This window comes from Phalangium opilio, unplaced genomic scaffold, assembly GCF_054372755.1.
Source record: "Phalangium opilio isolate 3A_F unplaced genomic scaffold, DU_Popi_V2 ptg000039l_2, whole genome shotgun sequence".
Classification (NCBI taxonomy): domain Eukaryota; kingdom Metazoa; phylum Arthropoda; class Arachnida; order Opiliones; family Phalangiidae; genus Phalangium; species Phalangium opilio.
In genome coordinates this window covers 5,319,888-5,336,908 of record NW_028324163.1, presented here as the reverse complement: position 1 = coordinate 5,336,908, position 17,021 = coordinate 5,319,888, and the positions used below count along the sequence as shown (strand labels likewise).

The 17,021-nt window shown below is 39.5% G+C and overlaps 1 protein-coding gene across 1 annotated transcript; it reads right to left on the bottom strand.

Annotated features, from left to right (window-relative positions):
• Nucleotides 1-14,155: 14,155 nt before the first annotated feature.
• On the bottom strand, nucleotides 14,156-16,467 carry LOC149680690 (uncharacterized). Its single transcript, XM_089834633.1, has 5 exons — nucleotides 16,287-16,467; nucleotides 15,043-16,016; nucleotides 14,941-14,995; nucleotides 14,408-14,475; nucleotides 14,156-14,271 (listed from the first exon to the last, which is right to left on the bottom strand). Exons 2-5 carry the CDS (start codon nucleotides 15,968-15,970, stop codon nucleotides 14,156-14,158), a joined length of 1,167 nt encoding a protein of 388 aa, XP_089690759.1. The 5' UTR covers nucleotides 15,971-16,016; nucleotides 16,287-16,467.
• Nucleotides 16,468-17,021: the final 554 nt, after the last annotated feature.

The window sequence follows — 17,021 nt, the reverse complement described above, 5'->3', positions numbered from 1 at the left end:
GTGTAATTCCTTCAATTTTCTTTCGTTAGGGTGCCCTAATCGTTGGTGCCATCCCATTATATCATGCGTTTGACTTGTTAAGGTGCTTATGTGCTGCTTACTATCTTGTTCTGGTTCATCAATATGTACTTCGACGTCTGCGACATATAAATTCTCCTCCGTTAACCTGGCGCTCAGGAAGAATTTCCTCTTCTCATCGTATACCTTTGCTTTTCCATTTTCCACGATAGTCTTGTATCCATTCATATCGAATTTTCTTACTGATAATAAGTTTCTATTATACCCTGGTACATGTATGACATCTATCAAATCAATTATTTCCTGTCCATTTCTAATTGATAATGCGACAATTCCTATGCCTACAGCTTAAGCTCCTCCTTCAGCTATTTCTACTGATGATTCTATTGGTTTATAGTTTGAGAACCATTCCCTCTTATAGCAAAAATGATGCGAAGCTCCTGTGTCAAATATCCAGGCTTCCTTATCCTTTATCGCTAGTAAGGCTGATGCGAAATGAGCTCGTCTACTTTCATTGTCGCTTGACTGCTTATGTTTCTGTTTATTTGTTTTATTTGACCAACAATCTCTTGCATAATGACCTTCTTTACCACAATTAAAACATATTATCATAGTTTTATTAATCCTATTCCTTGATTGACTTCTTTTTCGACTATTACTTCTATTGGGCCTAGGCTGATTAAAGTTATTTGGGGTCCTAACTCTACCTCTGTGTTGCAAGTGAGATGAATAACCGGCTTGTTCATAATCATCTTCAGAATCTTCTCTCCTTTGCCTATCATATTCTGATATTAGCAACTGTTTCACGTTCTTCGGAGTAAAATCTTTATCAGGCCAATGATACGCTAAAGTCTTGATTTGCCTATAGGCTTCTGGTAGTTTACGTAACATTTGGAAGGCTATTTCCATGTCCGATATTTGTAAACCCGCTGCTTTCAAATTATCTGCTATCACTATTAAACTTGCTAAGTGTGTTGCCATTGAGCCACCCTTATATCGACAGCTTATAAATTCTGATCGTAAGTCTGCAATACGCGCTTTTGATTTGGGTTCGTATATTCCTGCTAAAATATCCCACGCTTCCTTTGCTGTATCGCACTTCTCTATAATACTCTTGTGGGGGTCATCACACGCTAATGATAATTTTGATAACGCTTTCTGCGATCTTCTAAGATATGCTGTTTTCGCGTCTTCTGAAGCTGATGCATCTGGTTCTTTTTCTTTTCCATCCAGGAATCCCCATAAACCATAGTCTAATAATGCCATTCGCATATCGCGCTTCCAGGTCTCATAATTGCAATCATTTAATTTTCGAAATGATAGAGCATTGCCCGCGTTGTTAGTCTCTACGTAATCAGCCATTGTAATTATAAACATTCCCTACTTTACTTTACTTAAATGGCCAGCTTATCATGTCATATAATACTCTAATACTGATCTTTAAATGCTTATTAACTCCCTTCTTATTTAACTTCCCTAGTACCTCTGTAACTTCTCAAATGGTTTTATGATTGGCTTATTGCTGTTTACAAGCTATGATTCTTACTTAATGGTCTTATTATTATTATTAAATTATGGTTAAAATGTTCCATTAAATGTTCATCAGTTCATACTTAGATCACCATTACTATTATACTTAAATTATAACTATTATCGCGTACTGTTCAGTCTTAGGTTTCTTCTTATTATGTGTAACTCACCGCCGTTGTTTGTACTGTTCTTGTCCTCTGTTGTATGGCTTCTTGTTTCTTAAGTCGCTCTTCCTTGGTTGCTTGTTGTGAGCATGTTTTAACTTGTCCAAGACAGTTCCATTCCTCGATTAGTTGACACACTTGGTCTGGGTTTTCTAACCCTAACTTCCACGTTTTTGACTGCCCCGTTCGTCGTTAAGCCTCGGCTATATACGTTGACTCCGTCCGCGTTTATTACCGCGTCATTACCATTAATCACGTTAAATATTTGTTGAATACCGTTAAATACCGCGAACCACGCTCTGCTACCATGTTAAATTAATATTCAAGAATGACGCCGGATTATATAAAACCATATTAGTTTATTATTTATCTGTTTAAGTTAAGTTAGTCATCGTTCTTCATTTCGGTAAAGCACTCTTACTGTTATTACATACTGGTTATAATTACAAATAGTTGAATACGTCCTACTACAATACTAGGTCTACCTAGCGTTACAACACGAGAGGCACATCCTGAAGGAAACTCACTGGTAGAGAACCGATCGAGAGAGAGAGAGAGAGAGTGTTGCATTATCACTAATTCAGTCTAATCCTAAACTCGGGTTAGGTGCAAAGGTTCTTTATCTCTATCATGTGATTATAGCGAAGATAACTGATCAGTTCAGTTCAGTTCCAACAAGCTGCACTACCTTCGTGGCGCAGTTTCGTTGCGGCATAAGCGGCTAAATGTGCGTTTGTTTTTGTTCAAGTTTTATCAACTGAATAAATTTCCCCATTTACGGGTAAGTTTTTACCTTTTAATGTGGCTTCCTTTTCCAAATTAATGCTAATTAGCTCATTTATTGCAACACTATCCACAATATTGCTATTTTAGTTCCTTTTTACACTAAAAAGAGGCGCACTTTTAGCCACTCGCGTTGCGACTAGCTGATTCCATCTTTAATCATAATTAATTTTCGAGAATTTCCTATTACTACGTCTTTATTTTCTTTCCTAAAACTTAGCAACATATTCAGTTGCACTTCATAAACCTTTTTCCCACGTTTTCTAGGCATTGTTGGTATTTGTAAATGTGGTTATTCCGTCAATATTGTTGAAATTTTCGCGAGCAGACGACAAAATTAAAATTTTTGGCGCCCGAAATTATTTTCTTTGTTTACACTTTAAGCTATCCCCGCTAGATAGCGCAAAGGTCGTTGAATCGCATTTCAGAGTGATATTTAAAATTTGCGTTGTGAGGTTTGCGTTACGAGCGTAAAGCTGAAAAATCATAACGCGTGATATAAAAAATTTATCACTGTGCAGGTAAATCGCACCCCTTGGTTTCTTTTCCATAAATAGTTAAAACACATGGGTGAACCGGTGGCATAGCTAGTCCCATTAGTATTTAAAATAGTTGTATAATTATTTGTTTTAATTGAAGGGAGAAAATATAAAAATTGAAACCAATACTTGACGCATTTTTAATGTTATGTATTTTAGCGCCAAGAAGTAGTGAATGACTGATTCAGAAGGGATTCGAGGAATGACGTCGGGAAATTTTAACAAGTCAGCCAAGGTATCGAAGTACTTCTAGGTGTCAAGCATGGCCAGTAAAGATAGAAATTTTGACAAGATAAAACATGAAATGCTGAAGAAAGCCAGCATCCACAAACTCCAGTACACTCTTGGAAATGTACGCTCCTTTTTCACGGAGTTTCCTAAAAATAATTCAGAATTGTCCATTTATTATTAAGTAAAAGTCTCAACGGACTGTCTGGCAATCAACGCTCAGCCCGAACCGCTCTATCTTGGAAGCTAGAATTTGCCAGGTACGTTACTCTTTAGTATGAACAAAGATCATCTCGAATCGGAGACCATCTTTAAAAATTGCGGTCAGAATTGTAAGAAATATTCTATACATATGAAAAAGATAAAGTACATGAAGGGGCGTGTCAAGACCAATTTTTTCAAGTAGTAGCAGTGTCTCTATTTTTTAGTAGTTTTGGTCAATGTCGTGTGACTGTACGCGTGGAACGAGTCGTAGGGCAGATTTTGCGGAAATGCCGATGCCCATTCTCAATACGCTGATAACGCTACCAAATTCAGGCATGCCTTTTAGAGCTCTATTTTACGCAAAATATGCTTTGGTTAGGTTAGGTTAGGTTGGGTTAGGTTTGGTTTAGCTATGTTAGGTTGGGCTGGGTTAGGTTAAGTTAGATTAGGTTTGGTTTGGTTTGTTCTGGTTGGGTTAAATTTCGCTGGGTTAAGTAAATGCTGAAGGGGTGATAATTTCTTAAAACGAGACTTTCGTGTCCAGAGACCAATTTGTCCCGAGACCCAATTTTTCCGGGACCAATTTGTCCCGAGACCCAATTGTACCGGGACCAATTTGTCTCGAGACCAAAGTGTCTCGAGACCTTGCTCCGAGACCCAAGTGTTCCGAGACCGATTTGTTACTAGACAAATTTGTCTTAAAACCAAATCTGCGGGGACAAATTGTCGCGGACCGGCTTGATATAGGCCCTGCCCCAAAATAACTCGTAGTAAATCCCTTGAATTTAGTATTCTGGTTTACTCTCTCAAATCTTATGGATTTCAGAGTTGAACATGACGTCTTCTTCTAAAATGACCCGTAAAGAAAAATAATGTCCTGGCAAGCTAACAGGCAACGCCGGATCTTTCTAGTGATGCTAGTGTCTTAACACAAGTTTTTTACTTACGATTAGTTATAAAATCACGGTTTGGATGAGAAATTACGACAGAGTATAAAACGTTCAAGTTTGGGCTATTTAGAGACTGGCGAAAAACTGCCAAGACTAAAGCGTGAGAAGAAACAAATTCGTTAAGACACATATTTAAATAATCAAACTATTTCAGGAACTTTTCATCATTAAAACGTTTGTTCTTTCATAGCCCCCTGAATAACATAAGGCCTGGACATCGTTCTTCCGAAGGGGGCGGCAAGCTTATTATAAGGGTGCGCGAAACACTCAATAGATGGCGCGAGATCCAACTTTATTTCAAGCGGGAATTTCAAATGTCCAGTCAAAAATCACAAATGGTTTATTTAAAACTTGTAAGAAATAATATCACAAAGTTTATTTAAAACTTTTAAGAAACAATATCACAAATGGTTTATTTAAAACTTGTAAGAAATAATATCACAAAGTTTATTTAAAACTTTTAAGAAACAATATCACAAAATTTATTTAAAACTTGTAAGAAATAATATCACAAAGTTTATTTTAAACTTGTAAGAAATAATATCACAAAGTTTATTTTAAACTTGTAAGAAATAATATCACAAAGTTTATTTTAAACTTCTAAGAAACAATATCACAAAGTTTATTTAAAACTTGTAAGAAATAATATCACAAAGTTTATTTTAAACTTGTAAGAAATAATATCACAAAGTTTATTTTAAACTTGTAAGAAATAATATCACAAAGTTTATTTAAAACTTGTAAGAAATAATATCACAAAGTTTATTTTAAACTTGTAAGAAATAATATCACAAAGTTTATTTTAAACTTCTAAGAAATAATATCACAAAAATATTTATTTAACTAGTGAGGAACATTAATATCAAGATCTACATCTTTAAATGTTTTCTGGATATCGGTTTTTTGTTAAATTTCTTAACAAACTCTTTTCTATCAGTAACATCTTTTGCCAAGTTGTCCAACAGAGGTCTTACATACTTTGTTAACAATATGTCAGCTAACTCGCGATAACTACTGCAAGTGCATTTCAAAGCACTGCAAAAATAGGGATAAATGGCTTGCTTAAGAATGCTAAGTGTGTCTTTCCGAGGTAGATATGGTATGGCTGATTTAACGAAATCTGTAACTGCTGACAACACGTTTATTAAATATCGAGTTGGATATCTAAGACCACCATTATCCTGGAATCTAATTAAACTTAAAATAGGTGCGTTTGAGCGAGCTTGGTTTAATTTGTCCAAACAATTACTGCATTCTGTGTTTTCCTCGGCGATTCGAACAATATATCCGGCTACAAAAGCTACAGCACTATTGTTAAGGGAGTTGAAACAAGAGGCTGAAAAGGAAATTATATAAAACTTTAGATATATAATTTGAAATGTATTAACTGGTACATACTGTTTGGATCCAAAAAAGTCATACGACGAAGTATGTCAAACACATTTTGTGGGATCCTTTCCAATGCTTTATTCACCTCAATCGGTTTGGAAATCACATCTGCGACACTTGGCCGTTGCTTTACTAAAAATGTTTCGCTGCTGAAACTGTTATCGATTTCATTTTCTGCATGTGTTTCTGTTACAGCATTGCCAAACTTTGATGGTTTAATCAGTCCAATTTTAATTGTGTTTTCAATAGCCATTATGCAGGAGCGAGCATCCATTGAATCGTTATATCCACCCATTTGTCTGACATGACTAAAAAACATTTCAATAGCGTCGCTAGTGGTTTTGCTCGTTAACACATAAAAGAACCCAGATTTAAGCAAATATCTGATAAGAAGAACGGTGGAATGGGTTGGTAAGATTGTTGCTTGATAAGTCTCTTCACTAAATTTTTCCATCTTTTGTGTTGCATTTTCTTTTATTGTTTTTAAAATGGTTAAAAATTCTTCTGTCAGCCAGTCCAGTCGCTCATCATTGACATCAATAAAGGGCAATTTGTTGGTGTTTCGGTAAAAGTATCCATGTTTTAAATTGCATACATCGTGTATTTCATACCACTTCCGGTACTGTTCCATCAAAAAAATGGTAGCATCTAGATTTTCTATTTCCTTTACATCGCAATTTCTAAGCGTGATGATGGTTTTGAGGGCTGCTGTGACTGATGGATGAAATAGAGCTGCAGCACGCCCAACATTCATCTTTTCCAAGTTGGTTGGATAGACGTGTTTTCTGGACAAAAATCTTACGGGCTTAATTAGATTGTTTTTCTGCATGTGGTATAGTTTTCGTACAAATTCTGATGATGATACAAGCCCAATAAACACCATTTCCCGTTCAAGAAACTGGTTTCTAATATTTTTAAAGACATGACTAGGATCAAACGAAAGAAACAAGTCACGATGATGGTCATTAGGGTGAGCAACAACTGGCTTTATGGTGCCACCGCCAAATTTCTTAAAGGCGGCCACGTTGGGCTTTGCGTTGTCAGTTACCATTCTTACCACAACGAAGCCGGCAGCTTCAACTTCTTTTATTACTTGTAGGCTCATTTTGTAAAGAGTTTCTCCATCAAGTTTAGCCACAAAAAAATAAGCCACTGGTAACCTATAATTTGTCGCTAAGCCTTGAAATAAAAAACAGAGCAAATGGGTGGCTAAATGCTCAGTAACTCCCACTTCTTCTGGAGTGACTTCGTTTTCTCCAAAGAATTGATCCAGCTTCCTATCGTATATATACTTTGCTTTAATTGCCATTTCATCGCATATGATTGAGCCTAATTTTTCATGTTCATTTCTGACTTTTTTAAAATCTTCTCTTAGTCTGGCTTTTACTAATGAACTTATTCCAGTATCTCCGATAGTTGTACCCAAGAACCTTTTTAATGTTTTAGGGTGTGGCATATGCAAAATCCCAAGATCTCTTACGTAGCGGGATGCCCTGGGCGATTTTTGATTCCAAACTGAGCATACCTTTAGGGTTGATTCGAGGAATGGAACTTTTTTCTTGCCAAATGCCAAAACTTGTTCACTCAAGAACTGAGCTTTAATATTTCCATTTTCACTAGCGTTTGCTATAATATTTATTTTACGTTTTAACTCTTTGTAAGATGAGTCTTTTTTCTTCAGCTCTTTGATATTTGAAGATAGTAATTTAATTTTCTCTTGAGCATTATGTCACGGTTATATTTTTATACCCAAAATCAATAGTTCACATTTTTATGAAATTCCTAGTTTTAGCCAATTATTCCTTTATTTTGTAGTCCCGAGATTTCTTCATTCTCACGCTATGACCAAAACTTCAAACCCTTGCCGCACCCTCAATACTAGGCTTCTCGAAGAGCCCCGTTCTACGATTCATCCATCACCCCTTATCTTTCGTTGTAGGCCCAAAAATGTCCAAGCGAATGTTTTTCGGGTTATGGGTTAAAATGTATATGGGGTTAGAAATATGCTTTTGTGTTTAGTTAGGCGGCTTATGCCATTTGAACTTTATTTGTGTATTGTTGTATTACTTTTAAAATGTATTGGTATTACTCGCGTTCGTTTTAGCGGTGCCACTTAATGGTACCTGGTACCATTTTCTAAATTACTCTCTCTCGGGTGGCTAATGGCATCCATAGATATGCTCTCTCTCTTCTTGAACTTGGAACCTTCACCGCACTCCTGAGAATTAACTAATTGGACTCAAACGCGTTACCTTATTGGTCAAACCGGAAAAGCCCGCGAAAAGAAGACACGGTTATTGGTCCACTGGAAAAGCCCGCGAAAGGAAGAAATATGGAGACAAAAATTAAAAGTGCAAAGAGTTACTTTTTGGAGAGGCCTCGACCTGGAAGGAAGGACGCAAGGGTCCGTTAAAGACAAGGGACTCCGCCGAGCTTTGGAAGGAAGTCTGTTACACTAAGTACTGACCAGTACTTAGGCGTTGCTTCGGAAGAGCCAAAACCAGCGATAAGACAAACGGGCCGGTATTAACGGTGTGCGTGATTAATTCGCGACGTCACAGTGCGGGAAACGAGATATATACGAGAGAGAGAGAGCGCCGAAGTAAACTGGTACCGTACATGACTTTTGCTAAAAGACTGTTTCGAGTAATGATTATTTTGAGGGCTTAATTGTGCATGATAATTTAAGATTAGTTTATATGTACCGAATTTTGCATGTTTTATTATTTTGCGGGATTTTAACATTATTTATGTCGGGGATTTATTTCATTTATTCTTTTGTGTTGGTCTGGGCCTTCTGCCCTGACTCAAATTAATGCTATGATATTAAAATTTAATTCGCTTGGACATTCAAACCATTTCTCGTTATTCCACCTAAAATCATACCCCTAGACATACTTTAGACCCGGTAGATTAGAAATATTTCGAGAAGCCTCGTTCCTTATGCTAGCCGCTGGAAGGGAAGCCAACTTGTTTTGAGATTATAGAAAAAGCGGTTACATAACTGGGGGCCCGTCCGGGATCTTCCATAAAGGTTTCCCTGTTTATTTTTATTTATATATATACGAGCTTCTCGTGATCTGTCCAACGCCCATGAGTGACACGGATTCGGATAGCGATTCCCCTTTTAGTGAGAGTTTTGTATTTTGCCTCGATTGTATCCCTAGTTTAGGTCGTCACCACAGTTGCCCCGATTGTCTACGAGCCTTTCAGTCCCAGGAGCGAGACGCTCGACATTTGCGTTTACAGACCTCGCGCAACCTACCCCCAGCCCAAGCCATGGCTGATCCCCGCGCTACTGATAACAACCCTAACCTTCCCAATGATCCGGATAATGCCGTAGCTCCCCCGGTGCAAAGAAATGGTACCCCTAGTCAGGCTGACCAGACAAATCTTTTAGCCGCGTTAGCCGCCCAAATTCAAGCCCTTACCACCACCATTGTGGCTAATAATAATGGTCACCAAAATGGCCAACAAAACGGCTACCATGATCGAAATCATAACGGGAATGGGGTTAGGCATGGTGAAGAGGAGGAAGTTGAGGCCACGCCTTCCGCATGGATACCTCAAATCGAGACGCCAAAATATTATGGCAGTGACGATCGATCCCCCTCTCTGGGTGAATTTTTAATTAAGGCTAAAAGCTTACGCATTAGTCGAAATATCCCCATGCCCATTTTCTTAAACCGGTGGGTTCCCACTTTACTGTTTGGCCCCGCTTCCGATTGGTGGCTCGAAAACGAGGGAAATTTTGAAACCTGGGATGATTTTGAAGCCGCGATTAGAGATGAATTTGGGAATGAGGACGAAGATGATAGAATTCGCGACATGATTGACGCTCGCAAACAGCAGCCCAAAGAGACTTCGCAAGATTACATAAACGCCATGCAGGATCTAATGCGAAGATTAGAAACCCCCCTTAGTAACAAAGAAAAGGCTACGAAAGTCTTCAAAAATTTGAGACGTCCCATCCAACAAATTCTGTTGCCCAAAAAGTATACTTCCCTTAGGGAATTGATTGTCGATGTTTCTCGGGCTGAGAGTTTTCTCGGTGGAGACTCTATGACATCTTCAACCCCCCTGGCAGCTCCTAGCACCCCCAACGCGGCCCCTAGTACTGGTCCCCCACTTAACTCGGGCCAAAGTAACTATCCGCGCAATAATACCTGGAACCCCCGTCAAACGCCGCGCCCCTCTAATTTCAACAGGTATGAACCCCCTCCTGGTTGCTTTGAATGCGGAAGTCGATCTCACTTCAAAAGTGAATGCCCCCGATTGCAACGTGGAAACTGGCGCGAAACTAGACCCCCTAGACACCAGGGAAACGGGAGGAACGGCGGGAACTCGGACCAGGGAGCCGCGTTTGCCCGTCGGTCCCGACAATAAACATCCCAAAGCCGTGCATAAAGGGTCACCTTCCAATTTCAGAAATAAACTTAGATTCTCTTAGGAAGCCATGGGGAGAAAAACTTTTGTTTATTCCTGTAGAATTTGGAGGTATTTCTTGTAAGGCCCTAGTAGACTGCGGAGCCACTCATTCGATTATTGACGGGGGACTCAAAGCTCATATCGCTAAAGCGGGTTATTCATCTAGCCCCTCGGATGCGATTGTCAAACTTCCCAATAAGATGTTTGTTCAAGCTAATGGAACCGTTTCTCTCCCTATTTTAACCCCAGATATAATGTTTGACTGGTCCGCGTATTTTGTAAATAATATTAGTTTCCCCGCTATTTTGGGATTAGATTTTTTGAGAATGGCTGGAATGAACGTTAATTTCGCTGAGCGCACCTATTACTGGCAAATGTACCCCTCTGAAATACACTCTTTTCTCGATGATTGCGGAGAGTGCGAAATGTCCTTAACTAATTTTTTAGTGGATAAGTACATGTTTTCTTCCGACGACGACTCGGTCGATGCGGAGGAATTGAGTAAGGCTCTTAATGAGGCCCCGTTAAATTCAGAGAATAAAAGGCGCCTTTGCCAGGTGGTACATCAGAATAGAAAGGTTTTCAGTAAAGTGGCCGGTAGAACCACAAAGACTGAGCATCATATTGAAACAGAAGGTCCCCCAATCGCTTGTCGTCCCTATAGGTACGCCCCCCCTTTGCAGAACAAAATTAACAGTTTAGTCGAGGATATGCTCCAGCAGGATCTGATAGAACCCAGTGACAGCCCCTGGTGTTCCCCTATATTTCTCGTAAGAAAGGAGTTAAAGGATGACCGTCTAGTGGCGGATTATCGAGGGGTGAACGGCGTTACAAAAAAAGATCAGTATCCACTCCCTCGTATAGACGATATTTTGGAATCCATTTCACGGCCAAAGTTCATAACGTTACTAGACTTACGCTCGGGCTACTGGCAGATCCCCCTTCACGTAGATTCCCGCGATAAGGCCGCCTTTGTAACGGACAAAGGTCTATTCCGCCCGAAGGTACTTATGTTCGGCCTCACTAATGCCCCCCGGACTTTTCAGAGAATGATAAACAATCTTTTCCTTAAACTTCGAAAAAGAGGTGTCTTCGCCTATCTCGATGATTTAATCATAGCCACCAACAATTTTGATGAACATTTAAAATTATTAGACGAAGTTTTAAGTATATTAGGGCAGAACGGATTAACCGCAAAGGCTTCAAAGGCCAGGTTCTGTCAGAGTAAAACTCGAATATTAGGGCATATTATCTCTGAGAATGGAATAGAAGTTGACTCCAGTAAAGTGGAGGTTATTCGCGATTATCCCCGCCCAAAATCAGTCAAAGATATACGACGATTTTTGGGAATGGCGTCGTATTACCGACGATTTGTGCCTCACTTTTCCAAAATCGCTGAGCCACTTAATAGGCTGTTACAAAAGGATAGAATTCGTCGATGGGAATGGGACGCTGAGCAGGAGCTGGCCTTCTCTCAGCTGAAGCATGCTTTATCGACGACCCCTGTCCTTAGTACCCCTGATTTTGATCACCCATTCCTGGTTCGAACGGACGCGTCCGACGTTGGAATTGGTGGCGTGCTAAGTCAAAAGATCAATGGGGAAGAAAGAGTAATACAGTATTTTAGTCGCTCCTTAGGCACGTTGGAACGAAAATATTCCACCTCGGAGAGAGAATGCCTCGCTATTGTCGAGACAGTTGAACAGTTCCGCCCATATATTCAAGGTTCTAGCTTTGAGGTCTTTTGCGACCATAAGAGTTTGGAATGGTTGCACCGAGCCAAAGATCCCACGGGTAAACTGACCCGATGGATGTTAAGGCTTCAAGCTTTTGAACCCTTTCACATTAATTATATACCTGGCCGAGCTAACCTTGTAGCGGACGCCCTGAGCCGAATACCATCAGCCGAGGGTGATGTTAGTCCCCAGGACCCCGGGCGAGAAGAAGTAACTTTATCTGCAGCAAAGATTTCCCCTCCCCAGGATGCCACCGTAGTTAGACTAGATCTAGACACCCTAATTGAAGAGCAGGACAAGGATGACGAAATTTCCGTCGTTAAAAAGTATCTTTTGGACCCCACGACTTCCAAGGTTCCCCCAAGTCTGGTTAAGACCGTTTCCCAATGCGCAATGGAAAATGGTCTAGTATGTAAATTGGTCGAGAAGTACAAAGACAAGGGTTTTAGTGGTTATCGCGTATGGGTTCCGAAATCCCTACGGTCTCGTGTATTATATTGTTGTCATGACAATAAGTCATCTGGTCACTTAGGTACTTTTAAAACTAATAAACGGGTAAAAGAAATGTATACGTGGAACAGCATGAACGCTGATATTACGCGGTACGTTAGGAGTTGCCAAGTATGTCAACACTTTAAGATACCCCGTGTAAAACCCCCTGGTTTAATGAAACCTGCGGCCATTGCCGAACCATGGTCGGTGATATCCGTCGATTTAAAGGGACCTTTTCCCCCTAGTAAGAGAGGCCATACCCAGATATTGGTGGTGACCGACACTTTTTCAAAGTTCGTCGAACTATTCCCTCTCAAAAGAGCTACTGCCCCAGTAATAGCTAACAAACTAGTCGACGAGGTATTTACTCGTTATGGCGTACCTTCCCGAGTTATCTCAGATAACGGAAGCGTTTTCGTGGCAAAAATCATGGAAGCCACCTTCGAACAGTTTGGAGTTGGACACCGGCTTACCTCCATATACTCCCCTCAAGGAAACCCGGTTGAAAGGATGAATCAGACCCTGGGCACTATGTTAGCCATGTATATCAAGGACACCCACCGAGATTGGGATCTTGGACTACAACAACTCGCGTTCGCGATTCGAACGGCTGTCCAAGAATCGACGGGCTATACCCCCGCTTTTCTAAACTTTGGAAGGGAACTACGCCCCCCTCACTACCCCATTCCAGATGATTTCGATGTCCCAGGGCACCTTAACCCAGCCGCCCAGAAAGTTCACGCGTTACGTTTAGGCGCCACAATTAAAAAGACGCACGCCGCTGCTCACGCTAAAATGCTACGAGCTCAGGACCGACAAAAGGTTTATTATGATAAGAAACGGCGTGACGTAGAGTTTCAGGTTGGCGATTTAGTGTTGCAAAGAACCCATTTTCAGTCCTCCGCTGGCACTTATTTCATGGATAAGTTAGGAGAAAAGTGGGCAGGACCATATTTGATAGCAGAGAAGTTGTCGCCATTGACATATAGGTTGCAAACGCAAGATGGCAAAAAGTTGTTAAAAGGTACACATAAAATTACGCAACTTAAAAGTTACGTTCCCCGCCTAGCCCACGATCAGGTTCAATTAGAACGCATTAGCAACCGCAATGACGCAGTCCGCTCTCCCAGCCCTGGCGACAGAAGGCGCTCGCTTCGACCCCGTGACCCGGTTACGGGCAGGGTAATTTCCGTGTAAATAGAACATGTAAATAGTATCCTTAGTTGTCCCGTCACGTTAATTTTGTTTAGTAAATGTTTTTTGTGAGTTGTGACCTCACGAGGGCGTTCGGTTTTAAGGGGGAGGGAGTGTCACGGTTATATTTTTATACCCAAAATCAATAGTTCACATTTTTATGAAATTCCTAGTTTTAGCCAATTATTCCTTTATTTTGTAGTCCCGAGATTTCTTCATTCTCACGCTATGACCAAAACTTCAAACCCTTGCCGCACCCTCAATACTAGGCTTCTCGAAGAGCCCCGTTCTACGATTCATCCATCACCCCTTATCTTTCGTTGTAGGCCCAAAAATGTCCAAGCGAATGTTTTTCGGGTTATGGGTTAAAATGTATATGGGGTTAGAAATATGCTTTTGTGTTTAGTTAGGCGGCTTATGCCATTTGAACTTTATTTGTGTATTGTTGTATTACTTTTAAAATGTATTGGTATTACTCGCGTTCGTTTTAGCGGTGCCACTTAATGGTACCTGGTACCATTTTCTAAATTACTCTCTCTCGGGTGGCTAATGGCATCCATAGATATGCTCTCTCTCTTCTTGAACTTGGAACCTTCACCGCACTCCTGAGAATTAACTAATTGGACTCAAACGCGTTACCTTATTGGTCAAACCGGAAAAGCCCGCGAAAAGAAGACACGGTTATTGGTCCACTGGAAAAGCCCGCGAAAGGAAGAAATATGGAGACAAAAATTAAAAGTGCAAAGAGTTACTTTTTGGAGAGGCCTCGACCTGGAAGGAAGGACGCAAGGGTCCGTTAAAGACAAGGGACTCCGCCGAGCTTTGGAAGGAAGTCTGTTACACTAAGTACTGACCAGTACTTAGGCGTTGCTTCGGAAGAGCCAAAACCAGCGATAAGACAAACGGGCCGGTATTAACGGTGTGCGTGATTAATTCGCGACGTCACAGTGCGGGAAACGAGATATATACGAGAGAGAGAGAGCGCCGAAGTAAACTGGTACCGTACATGACTTTTGCTAAAAGACTGTTTCGAGTAATGATTATTTTGAGGGCTTAATTGTGCATGATAATTTAAGATTAGTTTATATGTACCGAATTTTGCATGTTTTATTATTTTGCGGGATTTTAACATTATTTATGTCGGGGATTTATTTCATTTATTCTTTTGTGTTGGTCTGGGCCTTCTGCCCTGACTCAAATTAATGCTATGATATTAAAATTTAATTCGCTTGGACATTCAAACCATTTCTCGTTATTCCACCTAAAATCATACCCCTAGACATACTTTAGACCCGGTAGATTAGAAATATTTCGAGAAGCCTCGTTCCTTATGCTAGCCGCTGGAAGGGAAGCCAACTTGTTTTGAGATTATAGAAAAAGCGGTTACAATTAAGCAGTTTCTTTTTAAGTTTTGAAATGAAACGGCCTTGTTTTCGAGTAGATACAACTCTATTTGATTTAGTTTTATTGACGACATTTATCTTTTTCGCACATTTATATTTGCCACTATCTGCATTTTGAGGGGTTTGGTCTTCTAAAAGCGAAATACCGCTAGGCATTCCTGGACTAGATATGTCAATAGCTTTAGGAGATGGAATGTATTTTGTATTAATTGATTCATCACTATAAACACTCTTGATATTTTTCACAGCATCAGTTAAAGGAACTTTTGACCGAATTGGAGATTCAAAATCTATATTACAGTTAGCTTTCTTTTGCGTAGATGGACTTATGTTGATGTCTCTGTTGTTTACACTTCTTTCGAGAAAAAGTCTCTTTCGGGATAAATTTCTTGTATTACCGGTAGTAGCAGCATTACATGTAACGGAAGTTGAATCAGTACTTGAAATATTTGGAGAGATTAATGTTTTACATGGTGAATTGTCATTGAGGTTCTTGTACATCTCAAAGGACGGCCCTTCTGTATCACTTGACTTTTCAATTATATGAGTTCTATTAATAATTGGGCTTAATGGTGTTTTATTAGGAGAACTGCTAGCATTTGATAAGGTTGTACTCTCGGTTCGTGGTGTTTTGCAAGGAATCTCGGGTATTACATCTAATAACAAACTTCTTTTCTTTGTCGAAATACTAAAGCTAGATTCCTTGAAATGTAAGCTACAAATACGGGCATCGATGGGTAATGTACATGAAAGAGCACATTCCCATTGTTTTTTAATACATTCTTTTTTAGGAACCTCATGAAATGAAACTCTATTGCTTTGGTTTTTGTCGCACGGTTTGCTTCTGCCTCTGAATCCTAATTTCTTTTGCTTGTTTGTTGGGCAATCGGTTAGAGCACATTTGAATCCCATTATTCTTGTTTAATATGCTTCTTTATGAACTTTAAGTCTTTCACATCTGAAAACCATTCAGTGCGTAAATTAAGATCATTTCAAAACATAATAACATTGAAACTTCCAAGACAAGACGTTAAGCCTTGGTGATAAAAACATTCAAGACTAGCCTAAATAATACTAAAACTAATTTATATTGAGCGTTTGAACCCGATTTATGTAAAAGACCTATCGAAATAAGTGTTAATTATTATTACACATTATCAAAATATTAATTATTATTACATATTATCAAAATCTTAATTAGTATTATATTACAAAAACATTTACTTACTGAAATGGGTCCGCTTTCAAAGTTTCAATTCACGATCGCCAATTATAGCAGACGCACTTTCGTCGTCTGACGTCAAACAAGAAAGATCTATGGCCATCTCTCGGTCAAATCTGGCTTTAAACTTAAAATTGTTTTTTGCCAGTTTCAATAATAAAATACCCGCCCATGTCCAGGCCTTATGTTATTCAGGGGGCTATGGTTCTTTCTCACGACTCGAAATCTGTGTTGTTCGTACCTTGAAACAGTACAATGCCAAATATATTTAGAAAGTGATTAAAAGCTGTATATTTGGATCGTGGTCTCGCAGATAACACCAATGAAATGGTGAACATGGAAAAAATCAAGTTAAGCCAAACCTGTTATGAATGAGAATTGTCTTAATACAATCATATCGTGTATTTTACCGGAGCCTCCGAAATGATCTAAGCCCGTTCCGATCGCGATTCCAGAATATATTTTTAACTAATTTAGTTCGCCGTGTTATCTACCTTGGGAGCGCTTTTAGTATCACAAACTAAAAATAAGTTCAGCCTCGTGACCCCGCCGACTGCTACAATATAGGGGCAAGGCTTAGACGTAGAGCGGTGAAGCCAAGGTCACGGATAGTAAGAAAATGTTTCAGAAAACTTCCGAAGACCTTTATTAAACAATCATGTTCATAAAGTAAAGGATAAAAAAAGCTAAGGTTAAAAGTTGAAAGGTTACGATGGAGTAAAAAAATTCCTTTTATGGTAT

Excerpts from the sequence above, each read along its gene's own strand:
- LOC149680690 (XM_089834633.1), bottom strand. The coding sequence starts at position 15,970 with ATGGGATTCAAATGTGCTCTAACCGATTGCCCAACAAACAAGCAAAAG. Across the intron at positions 14,996-15,042 it reads TAAAAAGAAACTGCTTAATT|CGGCTAGCATAAGGAACGAG; the intron begins GTAACCGCTTTT and ends CTTCCCTTCCAG. Across the intron at positions 14,272-14,407 it reads GGTCGAGGCCTCTCCAAAAA|TTAATTCTCAGGAGTGCGGT; the intron begins GTAACTCTTTGC and ends GAGTCCAATTAG.